The 13,147-nt window shown below is 37.5% G+C and overlaps 1 protein-coding gene across 1 annotated transcript; it reads right to left on the bottom strand.

The window, feature by feature from the left end:
- Positions 1 to 1,823: 1,823 nt before the first annotated feature.
- Positions 1,824 to 4,390, bottom strand: LOC116164018 (1-phosphatidylinositol 4,5-bisphosphate phosphodiesterase classes I and II-like). The gene is made up of 4 exons (XM_031478145.1): positions 4,373 to 4,390; positions 4,091 to 4,301; positions 2,775 to 4,044; positions 1,824 to 2,540 (listed from the first exon to the last, which is right to left on the bottom strand). The coding sequence occupies exons 1-4, from the start codon at positions 4,388 to 4,390 to the stop codon at positions 2,156 to 2,158; spliced, it is 1,884 nt and encodes a 627-aa protein (XP_031334005.1). The 3' UTR covers positions 1,824 to 2,155.
- Between the last annotated feature and the right edge of the window lie 8,757 nt (positions 4,391 to 13,147).

Here is a 13,147-nt window from a genome sequence, read left to right as displayed (position 1 = left end):
GTACAATTACAATAACATTTTTTATCATGGAAAAATTCTCTCTTAAGAAATTGAAGTTGAAATGTTGCTCACACTCTTACCAAATTAAAAGTAATCAGGAAATATAAGTAACATAACCTCACATTTCGACGAAATTGTGCGAACTTTGTATTAATNTAACAAAGCTACGTCGGGCTATCCAGAACAAAACGAAGGCCCAGCTGACAAAGGAAGTTCGTTTGCACGCCCATTCTCACGTGGCCCACATCACAAAGGAGTTCAGCGTTAAATTAGAGTGGGAAATCGCATTGACCATCTTCCGTACAGCCCAGTGACTGCTATTTGTTCCTCAACTTGAAACAACACTTGGGGGAATGAAAATCTCAAGCGACGAAGAGCTGAAGGCAACTGTCGATTCCTAACTGTGCAGATCGGTGGGAAACTGGTACCACACGGATATGACAAGAGTCCAAAAGTGATTAATCGCGATCAATTGGTTGCAATAAAATCATGTTTGCTAGACATGTGAAAAAGCATTGGACGGACAACCCCCACATAATTATCTTCTTGGAAAAAACAAAGTGGAAACGCCATTCCCACGCGCTCCCGCCCCACTACACCACTGCATTGAATAAGCACTTTATATTCAATGCTACTACCACATCACTTGTTAAGATATTTCAGTTTTTTAAAAAATGCGCTTTATTTGTGCGCAATTTACACTTGTTTTTAGTGTAAATTTGGTAGCTGTATCTGTATCTCCACAAGCAGCATCGAGAGCAGCATACTGCATCTGGCGCTCAGCTACCTAGTGGCGAATGGATCAATGGATGTTTCAATCTTTGTTTTTGAAATTCACTTGGTTTAACCGCAATGCAGAATGACATGTTTAATACCGTTATCCTATTGTTTGTAATCGTTTACGTTTTTGGTGTAATGTTTGCTTAATTTATGTTTATTGATGTTGATTGCTTGGTGTTGGTCTTGTCCCTGAAGTTACATTCATATAAGTTTTGATCATTTTATTTTAATATGTGGAAATTACCGATTCGTTTGATGTATGTACTGACTTGTTACTAACAATTTTCTACGTGAATGAAACAGTCACGGGGATGGTAAAAGCTGTAGTCAAAATTGAGCTACGACACCTAATTCCGTGGTTGTCTTCGACTTACAACTGTAGGCTCGAAACCCCGGACAAGGGGCAACGCTACCTATCTTGCGGGGGAGAGTTTATGCTAATCAAAATTCTTCGGTTTGGAATCTATGTGTAATGTATGGGTGGCGATTCAATAATTTCCACATATTTGACGGTTAGTTAAATTTGCCTACAAAGCCATGTAATTTTCCATCTTGCTTTTAACAAAAGGACTTTATTGCACTAAAGATTAGTCACATCCTGTGTATTTCACCCTTTCTTAGAATCTTGGTGCCTGCTTACCTGACCCATAATTCCCAAAACTTATTTTTAACCTATATGTTACCTCTTGAAGTTTACCTGCCACTTTTTGTGATGTTATAATTTTATGTTACGCGTTCATATCATTAGAAACAATTAATTTTACTACACAATTTGAAGTTAATTTGACGGCTGGTTTTTTTTATTGGTAAGTTCTTTTTTTCCCCAGCCTATTTCTATTTTTATTCGGTGAACTACCATTTTCAAACTTTATTTTTGCAATGTAATTTATTTTGGACTTAAATTTCCAATCTTAATCATTGCGATCATTATTAAACAAACTTGTCACAATTTCAGTGTTTTATTTAACGTTCCTTCCCTACTGTGCTTCAGGTCAAAGCGTTGTCTACAACTAACATAAGGGGGCTCTGCCTTAGATGTTTTATCACGTGCAACTTTTCAAATTTAAGCGGGATCTTGTTTAGTTTTAGAGGGAATAGTCATTTGGGTGGTCACTTTTAAACGTTGAGGGGGTTGACTTTTTCCGAGTTCTTGTAGTGTGAAGTTAGCGTAGAACCTGGGGGTTAAGTATACTACAAGCTGGACTGGCTTTTGATCAATTTTGGATAACTAGCCTAGCTTGTAAAAAAACTTCTGAACTAACCTCTCGCATACTGAGCAAGCCAGACTTTTACCAGATACTAGCGTCGGGGTGTACTGGGAGGGTTGTAATATGCGATGTTGCGTTTCAATAGTTTGAATTTTGCCCATGAACGGTCACAAATGGGCTCCGTAGTCTTCCGTCAATAGCAGAAGGACTTTTTCACTTCTTTTACTTTGGGACAACATACGCCTATTACGCATAATGGTTCTGCTTACCGTAACCTCGGTTCCGCCGCGACCTACCTTTAACAGTTTAAACTGATTCGCCTGAGATGTACGCATAACTTTCTCCGCTATGCTATATATAATCTCGTGGTACTTCTCGCGCAGCTCCTTCTCCTGCGTGACGAACTCACGATTGGCGGCGAGCAAACGTTCGGACGTGCTGCGCGGAAGCGTGGGTCGCTCGGGCTCCGCGTTCGCGCTACTCTCCGGTCCGTCTGCAACGCTAGTTAGTGGTTCTGCGCTAGTAGATTCTGTCGAGAAAACTCCGGTTACTCTAAGAAAGAAAGAATGATTTAAGATGGTCGCTCGACCACCTTGGAAACTGAAAATATGAAAATTCGGTTACAGTTTTGTTTTTTACGCACTCCTTCAAGGGTTATAGGCAAACGTTTCATGGAACATTTCCATAATACACAACTCGCAAACGCTCAAAAGTTAATCCACACAAACGGGCTGTTAAACAATCTCAATAAAAAACAAAACTGTTCACACGCCCACTCATACTTACATGTTTTTGCTTGAAAGTCTCTTCACCAATTTTATATTCATTAATTTTGAGATTTTCTCCCCCGTTTCGGACGTGGACTTTTGTGACTGTAAGGTCGCCTTCTTCTTCTCGTGTTTCTTTCTCAACGTCTCCAATTTCTTTTCTAACTCTAATTTCTTTTCCTTAACTAATTTGTTTTCTAAAATTTTGTCTAAAGGTTCGGCTACTATTTCCTCGACGCACAGTATCTCGGGCGGTTTTGTAATCGAATTCTGCTCCACCAACGTGGCAGAGACTGGAGGGGCGTTAGTCACGGGCACGTCGGTCTCCGTGACTAAGTCAATGGACGAACCGACGCCGCTAGTTAAAGTGGGGCGCGGCGAGGGACTACCGTTGCTAGTTAATTCTTGCGTCGTTTTCGCGGTCGCGTCTTTTTTTTGCTCGTCTTTAGTACCAGTGGGCGCCTCCATGTCGTCCGTGAGAACGGCTAACTGCCGCGACCTTTTTTCCAGATCACTTTGGTATTTAATGGGGTTTGCGAGAGCTTCGGCAAAATCGGATAACCCATCAGGAACGTAGTCTTTAACGACTATTAAAAGGAACAAACTGCATAACGGTAAAGGCTGACCTAGCTCAGTTCTTAAATTCACGTGACGATAACCGGGACACAGCCCGACGACAGGAAGAATCCGATGACCGATGAGTTTACCCGATTCCTCGTAAGCGGCTAAACGAATGGAAGCTAATTCGGGAAGCACAACTTTCTTGAACACGAAAGGTTCTTCATCGTACAAGGGATTGATCCCGTTATTGGGTATAATTTTTGTACGAAACTTCTTTCTAACTGTATCGGCGGGTAGACCGTACATGTCCACCTCTACGTAAGTTCCGACCCTTTTGTCAGTGAGAAACTGACCCGATATCACAGATATTTTGACGGTACCGGCTATAATACCGTCGACGGTCGACTCCGCGAACGGATCCAACCTTCTATCTTTGCGACGCATAAATTCCGGCTTTAGTAAATAACCCGTACGATAATTGTATTCGAATATTCCCAAGTTTAGTTGCATCGCTAAATCCAAGGTTTGAAAGTTTAACGCGACCAACTGGCAGCCCGCATTCCAAAAGACTTGCGGCATGAAGTTGGAGGAGTCGAATCGAGTACCCGCGGGATAGACTCTGCTCAGCTGGAATTTGTTGTAATTTACGAATTCGATCGGTTTCTCTTTTAAAAGCGTAGTGGCTTGCTTTTCGTCAAACGACGACATTTCGTAGCTGCGATTTTTTTCTGCAAACAAAGTAAATAACTGCTTCGAATTCGACGCACCACTTACTTTCTGCGTTTTCAAAACTGGAAAAATGAACCGGTTGTATATAGTTGACTAAGGCGGAAATTTCGGCGCCCGCCTCGGTCTCCTTTTGAGCAGCCGGTTTTTGATCCGGGTGTTCTGACGGTTGCCCTTGGACTGGTTCCACTTCTGCAGCATCGGCTTCTTCTTCACTTGACGAATCTTCATCTTCGGTACCCGTTGATTCTTTAGAGCCCTAAAAAGGAACGATAATGCTAAACCTAAACTAATTTTTTTTGTTGAGGATGCCTACTCTCTACCTTATACTCCAGGAGGCAGCGACATTTTTTGTGCACTCATTTCCACAAAGCTGATATTCTGCCATTTTATTGTTTTGATAGTACAAGTAAACAAAACGGTAGTCTACCGCGTCGGCGGTGTTGCCTAAGTTTGCAACAATGTTCTGAACATGTTAATAAATATGTACATGCCTCATTTCTATGAATGAAAAAATTATTCGATTGAACTTATTTCTACAAAGATGAAATTTTTTTTGGAGAAAGTTGATGTCATAGGAAACCAAAAAAAAATGGTCTGCCGATCGCGTGATGTTGCTAAGGTCTCGGTAGACACGCTGGAAGGTACGCTTTTCCGAGCGCAGCTGCTGCACTGCTCTGCTAAAAGTACCTCTAAATTATTATATACACCGGCATAAAATAAAAGTATTTCAAAAACGAACATAAATAATTAACATGAGAAAAAGGTTTTTGCAGATCGTTGCTCCCCATGATAATTTAGGTCTTAGCGGGTTTATAATGACACCAATCGAAAGAAGATTTTTTTTCTTTATCTAATGATATACGAATTAGTTCATTTTCAGTTGTATTTCTCATTATTAACGATCCTCGACATTGTTTATAATTTTGTATTGCTGTCTGTCTGTCTGTCTGTCCGTGTGCACGATAACTCATAACTGGATAATATCATTGACATTCGCTATTTTGTATCAAAATTTAATGCTACTGTTCATAGAAAATCGTGAACAAAAGTACCAGTTTCCATACGATTTTTTGACAAAAAAAGCCCGGTAATTAGATAACTATGCAAAAAATTTAATTGACTAACCTGTTGAAAAACGAGATGAGTTTTCAGTCTATGAATTTGAACGTTTTTCGTATTTAGGTTTTTGCTCAAAGTTTTCAACTTGTATACAGGGTGGTGCCTAGCGCGCCGCAGCATAGGAATTTCAATGGTAATTTCTTTATAGTCAATTACTAGCTCCCCTAATTATTTTAGAGCAAAAGTCTAAATACGTTTTTTTCAGAGAAAAAAATACTGCATCTGTTCATACTATTACTCATAATTTTCCGTTTTTCAAAACCGTAGAAATCGACAAAATAAAAAGGTTCATTTTACAATAAATCAGATATGCCTTGGAATTAGCTAAAAAAACAGATAACTTTTTATTATTTGCCTTTGACGTATATTAAATTTATACTTGTTTATAAATTAGTTAATCATAAAATTGTTTATCATGTATTTAACTGAAGAGAAAGAGGAAATGTTAAAGTTGTTTTATGCCCGCCAAGTAACGTCCTTTATTTACTGTGAAGTAACCCAATCGACCGATTCCAAGCAGTACCACAGTAGACAGAATTGTGCGCAAGTTTCAAAGAACAGGAACAGTGTTAAATCACTGCAAGTGCAATAACGTTCAAAATGTCCGTCAAAACCATCAGGAAAACGACAATACATTCAACGTTTTGGCTGCAGTAGCGGAAAATCCGAATATAAGTCTTCCTCAAATCAATTTCTTTTTCTTCGATTATGTACTCTGGTTCCGGAAAATGATACACAAATAGTATCTGATGCAGATGCAGCATACATTCTCTAAAAAACCCATAGACGCTTTTTCTTGCGTCAGTTAGTTGAAATAGAATTAAATACGATTATCGTTCGACGTCAAACAACGACAACTTAGATGCGATGCACTTGTAGTTTGTTAAAAGATTCCAAAGCATCACTGATTTATAAAAATGTAACTTTTTATTTTGTGGATTTCTACGGTTTTGAAAAACGGAAAATTATAAGTAATCGCATGAACAAATGCAGTATTTCTTTCTCTAAAAAAACGTATTTAGACTTTTGCTCTAAAATAATTAGGGGAGCTAGTAATTGGCTATAAAGAAATTACCATTGAAAACCCTATGCTGCGTCGCGCTAGGCACCGCATACCCATTTATTAAGAAAAACGCTCAAATTCATTCTTTCGATGTCGAAAAAGGGAATTTGATGCTTTTTTGCTGACCATTATGCATTTTGGTAAAATCATGACCTTATTTATCACCGTTTTCATTTGAAATATGGTAGGTTTATCTAAAATCTTTTCACTCCTCACGTGAAGCCGGTCGAGACCATTCGAAACCGGACTTTCTGAAAACGGTAATTGACAATGGTTTTGTATCTCAATACATGGTATTTTGAAGAACGTACATTAAGAGTTGGGGGATTTATTCAAAGTTTGTCTGGTGCTCTCGTGCGATTGGCCGTGATTTTTCGGAACGGAAGATTCGGCAATGGAAACAAACTTTAAAACAATGAGGTAGATTCAATTAAGCACTAGCTACGTTCGTTGATTTTCGAGTTTCCAATTTTTAGCGTGTCAAAATCGTTATATACGGTGCTGATTGCATTTAAAAAAAAAACGCTGGAAGTAGCTTGATATCCGTTGATGGATTTTCCATGTCCTCGTGCGTTTGTATCAAAAGGTTATCAAAATCGGTATTTTTGCACTGATCTTACTGGATGTCTGAGTGTCAAGGAGTGAAGTTTCTGAAATAAAATTTAATTACTTCACTTGTTAAAGCTTTCACTTGATATATTTCACTGGGTGGCAGCATTTTTTTAAATAAGTCGCGACGTTTCCGAAATATTTAAATATATAAGAAAAGAACCGATTTTGGCTATCGTTTATCCTGGTGTTTATCATAGATGGCAATGGTATTCGTTTGGGAAGAGATGTTGTAGTCGTACTATTCTAGATTTTACACATTCAACATCGTCACATGCACTAAAGTAGCAATTTAGCAAATGCTGCGCGCCAGCAAATGTGGGTCTCAAAAAGTGACCAAAAATCAAAACAACAATTTCTTTAACTTGCATGAATTAAAAATCTGCGTTTACAAAAGTTTGCTTCGTTTTTAGAGCCCCAAATTTATTCGAACAGTATGTCACTTCAGAACAGCAACACATCAATTCAAATAATCCCGCGTTTGATTAAAAACACAAACGAAACTTATCAAAATTTGCAGAGGATTAGTTAGTAGTAATTTTATATACTGCCAGTAATAAAATTTAAATGTCACAATAACTTTTTGGATTTCCTTAATTAAGTATTGGTTCTCGTACATTATCGTTAATCTGCTTTCAAATGCTAGAGCTAATCGCTAATCCCTTCTTATGTGCTCGAATAAATCACTTCATTCTATTAATTATAGTTTTTGAGTGACTCTTTTTCAAACTTTTGCCGGACGTAATGATATGTTTTTCAGGTGAACGAAGTACAAACGTTGCAAATCGTACCTATATCACTGACTAGCAGCACCCATGGACTTAATGCCTTTTTTTCTTCATGGTAACCACCTTTAAGTCTTGGTAATAACTAAAAAAAAACGTCATTTGAAGCAAATCACGTTAGTGTTTTTTTTTAAATATCAACTTTTAACGTTTAAGTATACACATTTGCATGTAACCAAAATACCTCGGCGCGGCGTCTGTATAAATACATTCCGAATTTGTTAAGGTATTTCTTAGTAATGTAACTCCAAACATTATTAATGAACTTAATCTAAATCTATAACTTTAGGGCTTTTGATATCAGATCACCAGTTCGGGTTTAGAGGGACCATACCACCACAGAACAAGTTCATCGTAAAATAAGCCAATCGTTAGAGGACAAAGATTACTATTCAGTCGTCTTTCTAGACGTTGTTCAAGGTTTTGGTAAGGCTTGCTGCACAAATAATTTAAAAAACTAACATGCGCTCAATAATTGTTCAGGTCAGATCGCTTTGACGGTTGCCACAAAAAATTGCCTGTCTGATATCACAAAAATTTTTACAAAACCTTAACCGGTTTAGCTGATCAAGGAACTCCTCGGAGTTCCATTCTTTAGCTATCTGTTACTTAGAAGGCGAAAGATGACGCATTCCCACTATTCATTTTCTATTACTTGTACCTACTAGTGCACCACGGAGCCAGTTGGCTCCTCTAAATTGGCCATCTGCACATAGCTCGCTCACACCTTCTTATGTGCCGGTACAGTAATTGATTATCCATTACCTACTTTGTAATGCTACTGTTATTCTTCCATTATAATTTTTCGAGACAGTAATTACATCACTTACCCAACTTTTACGAACATCTAGTAACTATGTGTACCTGAAACAAAAAAAAAAAACAAAATTACTTATCTTTGTCTTGTTCAACATGTGATTTAGCGTACATTTCAAATGTTTGACCGCCCTTGAATTATAATGTGTCCAATTTTGTTTGACACTGCAGTGTATCTCAGCTGTTTCTAAAGATAGAGACTTGCGACTTTCACGACCCTGTGCCACTTTTGTGTGAAACTTCTAATGCCCCAAACAGAATCAGTCTAACTACGTAGTACGTTTCTTTCTGGAATACAGGGTGAAAACGAAAAACTTGACTTTTCAGGACGTTGCCACATCTTGCTAGGTATCCATGTAAGATAGAAAATAGGTAAAAACTTCCTAACCACCGTTTCTGAGATTAGACTCAAAGTTGGTATTTTTTAAACTAAACACCCTGTATATCTGAACGTCAATAGTTTTCATTCTTTTTCCTGATTTACATTGATGTAGCACAACTTATATTATTTCATATTTTTCAGAATTTTGAAATGACATACTTCGTCAATTTTATTGATTGGCCTTACTTATCATGGATGCAATAAAAAAATACAAAATCTCCACGAATTATTTGAAAAGACTTAAAATGTAAAAAAAAATCGTTAAGCCGCTTGTGAGCAAGAGGCGAAGAGTGCACGTTCAAATTTGATTTTTCGATTTTAATAGCCCTTAATGGACATTTAATGCGTTAACGAGAATGCAAACACGAAATAATTTTTAATTTCTGATCGAATGACACCAATACCAAGTTTGTGAGTGGTGTAGTTCTGGAGCTTTTGTGACTCAGACAGACAGACAGACATATCAGGGTTGTGATATATCAATAATCAGGAAAAAGAATGCAAAAAATTGACCTTAAGATATACAGGGCGTTGTATATCAAAAATACCAACTTTGGGTCAAATCTCAGAAACGATGATCCAAAATTTTTTTTACTATGCCGCTGAATTTACGTAAAAATATCTAAAATAGCCAGTTTTTACCCTTTTTCTATCTTACATGGGTCAAACTTTTCGATTTCCCCTTGTATCTCAGAAAGAAACGCAGTTAGATCGATCCTGTTTATGTTATTAAATTTCACAAAAAAAGTGGCACAGAGTCGTGAAAACCGCAAGCTGAGAGCTTGCAGTCTCAACCAGAACAGGACACCCGGTACAGTGATGCTGATGCTCCATATTTTATTTCCCTCAGACTGTAATTTATATTTTACTCTATTCTGTATAATTAACTGGTCTAGATAAAGAGGGCGCAAGTGATAGTTGAACATCCAGTGTCCCATGGGGAATTGATTACTTATTCCACTTTTACTTTATTTTCGTTTTGTTGTTTATTGTATCCTACCAACAAAAACAATTTTCAACTTCGACACTCTGTTCAATTTCTGTAGCGCTGTAAAACTGTACATTTTCATTTTATTCTACAGTTATTACTTGAAAGAAGTACCAATTGTCCACCCTTATCAATATCTACATGCACCAGTGAAATCAACGTAAAAAATTAAAATCCGTTTTTAACTTTTGAATAACTTTTAGTATAGTCGAGATATGTTTCCGGCCTGTGTGGCGCAGTTACGTTGAAGCTTGACTGCGGTCCCAGGTTCGAATCCGGGTTCGGGCATGTATATTTGTAAATGTATAGTGGGTTGGTTTGATAGAGCAGCCCCTGGCTGAAACCCCGCCCACTTGTAGCGTAGCTCCTTTAGATTAGAAGATGGACAAAAGCAGCATTGGCAATTAGGATCCAAAATGTAACTCAGGGCCCTTAGCATTCAAACAACGGCCACCATCACCAGGTCAAAGATTTGGGTCAATATGTTCGTACTAGTGATATTAATTTCACAATTAATCGCTTACAGAGTTTTGAACACAAGCTGTAGCCACTCGACTGCTAGTTATTCACTTTTAAAGTAAATCTGCTTTTAGTAACTATTTAAACACGTAGGTGAAATGTACACTTTCAAAGACGCTATCGATCTCTCTCGCGACTATTAAATTCGCGAGGACACTTTCAAAGACGCCACGAATCTCTTCTGTTCGCTGTGCACTTTACTATTTATATTACGCCATCAACGGAACCAACGAAATTTTGGAGACTGGCATCCCTTTTTCACCAATAACCGATCAACATATTTTGTTTATAATGCAATTTTCATCTTGGCTGCACGGAACCGCGACGAGGTCCGTTGCTATGGTAATAAATCCTCACGCGCCCATGTTTATCGTTAACTTGCCTGGCACCTACTATCCGTATATAACGGCATGTATGCAATTTTACTCATATGTGAAATTTGGAAAACAAATTGAAACTGTCGTTACAGTATGAGAAGTTATCCTGTCATATCTTGTATGATGTCAAAAAAAAGGCTTGTTGAATTCATGAAAAAGGATTTTTTGGGAGTCATTCTCAGTCTGAAAATGGTATCCTAATAGCACCGCACAGGCGAATACTGGTAGTAACGGGTGTCTTCTTTTTGTAGCATGAACGTAGGGCCGTTAAGTTCATATGGTTTGATGTCAACTGTCTCTAAATGTCGTGATATTTCCTCTTCTTTCTTTTTTATTTTCTTATTATTTATTGATATTCTTATTTATTTATTTATTTGCCTTTATTTTTGAGTGGGCACGGTTTCAACCAAGGCTGCTCTACCAACCCAACCCCACTATACATTTCCAAATATTCATGCCCGAACCTGGATTCGAACCAGGGACCCTTAGCATCACAGTCCAGTTTCAACTGAACTGCGATACACGGGCCGGCTGTAATAATGGATATATATAATCGATCATGTAATATAATATAGTATAATGATATAATCTGAAATCGACAAAATATTACAAATAAACCCCTAAAGTAGATCTAACAAAACGGCAGAGCACCATGGTGTGACCCTACGGGGTCATTGGATTTGACCTATTTTGAATAAGCGGGTTACCTATATGTCAACTGTGCAAAGTTTGAACCGAACAGGGTCAAGCGTTTGACAGTTATCGTGTTCACGGACAGACGGACACCATCGATTCCCTATAAAGCTTGCATCGCTTTGCTCTGCCACTTAATTATTATTACAAAACATGTTGAATATTTCTACCTCCTGCTTGCTATTTATCTCTTAAATTATACTTATGGTTGCAAACTATCTTTCCTATAACCGAGTATATTAATATTTCTTTCCCCCCCCCCTCCCCCCGTGCATTAATGGCTAATGGATACCCAAATACCTTCAGAATGTAAGGGTGTTTCAATTATGATGACGTGAAAAATCCAAAAGCAAACAATAAAATCGCGGATCCAGCGAAAACAAAATCACCATCAAACTGACACATACAAACAAAAACGCAACGAAACCACTTTTAAGTGTAGTAAACAACGGACCTTAATTTGGAAAAACGTACAAATATTTGAAAAGTATGTAGTAATTTAAAAAACGGAAGTCATTTAAATTCAAGTCCAGTTACAAGTGGTTTGAGAAACTATTAAACGGGCGAACAAAATGTCTACAATAACTCTCTTTCTCATTTGGTAAAATGCGCTAAAACTCTCATTTCACAGTCCTCAACCTACTCTTACGTCTTTGGGTTGTAAGATGGCTCTCTAGATCTAGTTAAACGTACATTTAATACGTGATTTATTTAAATCTTTATTTAAGCGCATTTCAACTTGCTTAAATAACAAACAAAACGGTTCTCGACAAATCTCGAAGGATTGCATAATATTTTTTTTTAATATTTTTTTTATTGCCTTTATTTTACAGTGGGCGGAGTGTTAGCAATTTGCTACTCTTCCCACTCAACCCACTATACAATCACAAACAGCCATGCCTTACCTGGGATTCGAACCCAGGACCCTTGTACTTTGTAGCCAATGTTAGAGCTCCTAACGTAAGCTCATCTGAGCTCCGATCACAGAAAGAATGAGTCGCTTCCGCTTTCATTTCTAATCGCGGGGGACCTTCTAGAAAGTATAGATACCGTTCTAGAAAATTCGCTACAATATGTACTTACATTAAAATGCATCGTTATGTAGCGAACATCTTCAATATACATTCTGTAGTATTATAATTCTGTATCCCCGTTTTTTGGTCCGTTCTTATTCCCGAGAATGTAATCGCAACATCTGTATACTTATTATATAATTCATTGCGCTATGATAACCAAGTTTTAAATTACTGGCACAATCATAACAGCACCTAAATAAAAAAAAGTGAATTTAGATTTTTAGATACCAGCTGCTCAGAAGTTGACATTCCTTCAGTAATCATCGTATAACTACAGCAATTTTTGTTCTTCTCTTAATGACTGGTCCAAATTGAAATTGACTGTCAAAAGTCACTAAGATATTATTAACTTCCTTCACAGAGAAGTCCTAATTATTAGGTGATCGCAGGCTTCGTATTTTTGGTGGTCGTAGTTTATTACCAACTTACACGGTAGTCCTCAATTAAGGAGAATGAGCTCATTCGCTTAAAAAGAAAAGCGATGAAATTGTACGAGATTGAGATGTTACAGATGATTAAATTTGAACGTAACGTAAATCTCAATTATTATGAAGATATTTAGCTCGCGATAGTACCGCATGAAAATAATTATAATAACCATGACTGATATTATTTAGGTCGTGTCTTAGTTATACCATGCCATGGAATAGCGAATAGACACATCTCTAAGTATTG

This window comes from Photinus pyralis, unplaced genomic scaffold (assembly GCF_008802855.1).
Source record: "Photinus pyralis isolate 1611_PpyrPB1 unplaced genomic scaffold, Ppyr1.3 Ppyr1.4_LG2, whole genome shotgun sequence".
NCBI lineage: Eukaryota > Metazoa > Arthropoda > Insecta > Coleoptera > Lampyridae > Photinus > Photinus pyralis.
This window is presented reverse-complemented; position numbering and strand designations above follow the sequence as displayed.

Excerpts from the sequence above, each read along its gene's own strand:
- LOC116164018 (XM_031478145.1), bottom strand. Across the intron at positions 4,045-4,090 it reads CAGTTTTGAAAACGCAGAAA|AAAAAAATCGCAGCTACGAA; the intron begins GTAAGTGGTGCG and ends CTTTGTTTGCAG. Across the intron at positions 2,541-2,774 it reads AGACTTTCAAGCAAAAACAT|AGTAACCGGAGTTTTCTCGA; the intron begins GTAAGTATGAGT and ends TTTCTTTCTTAG.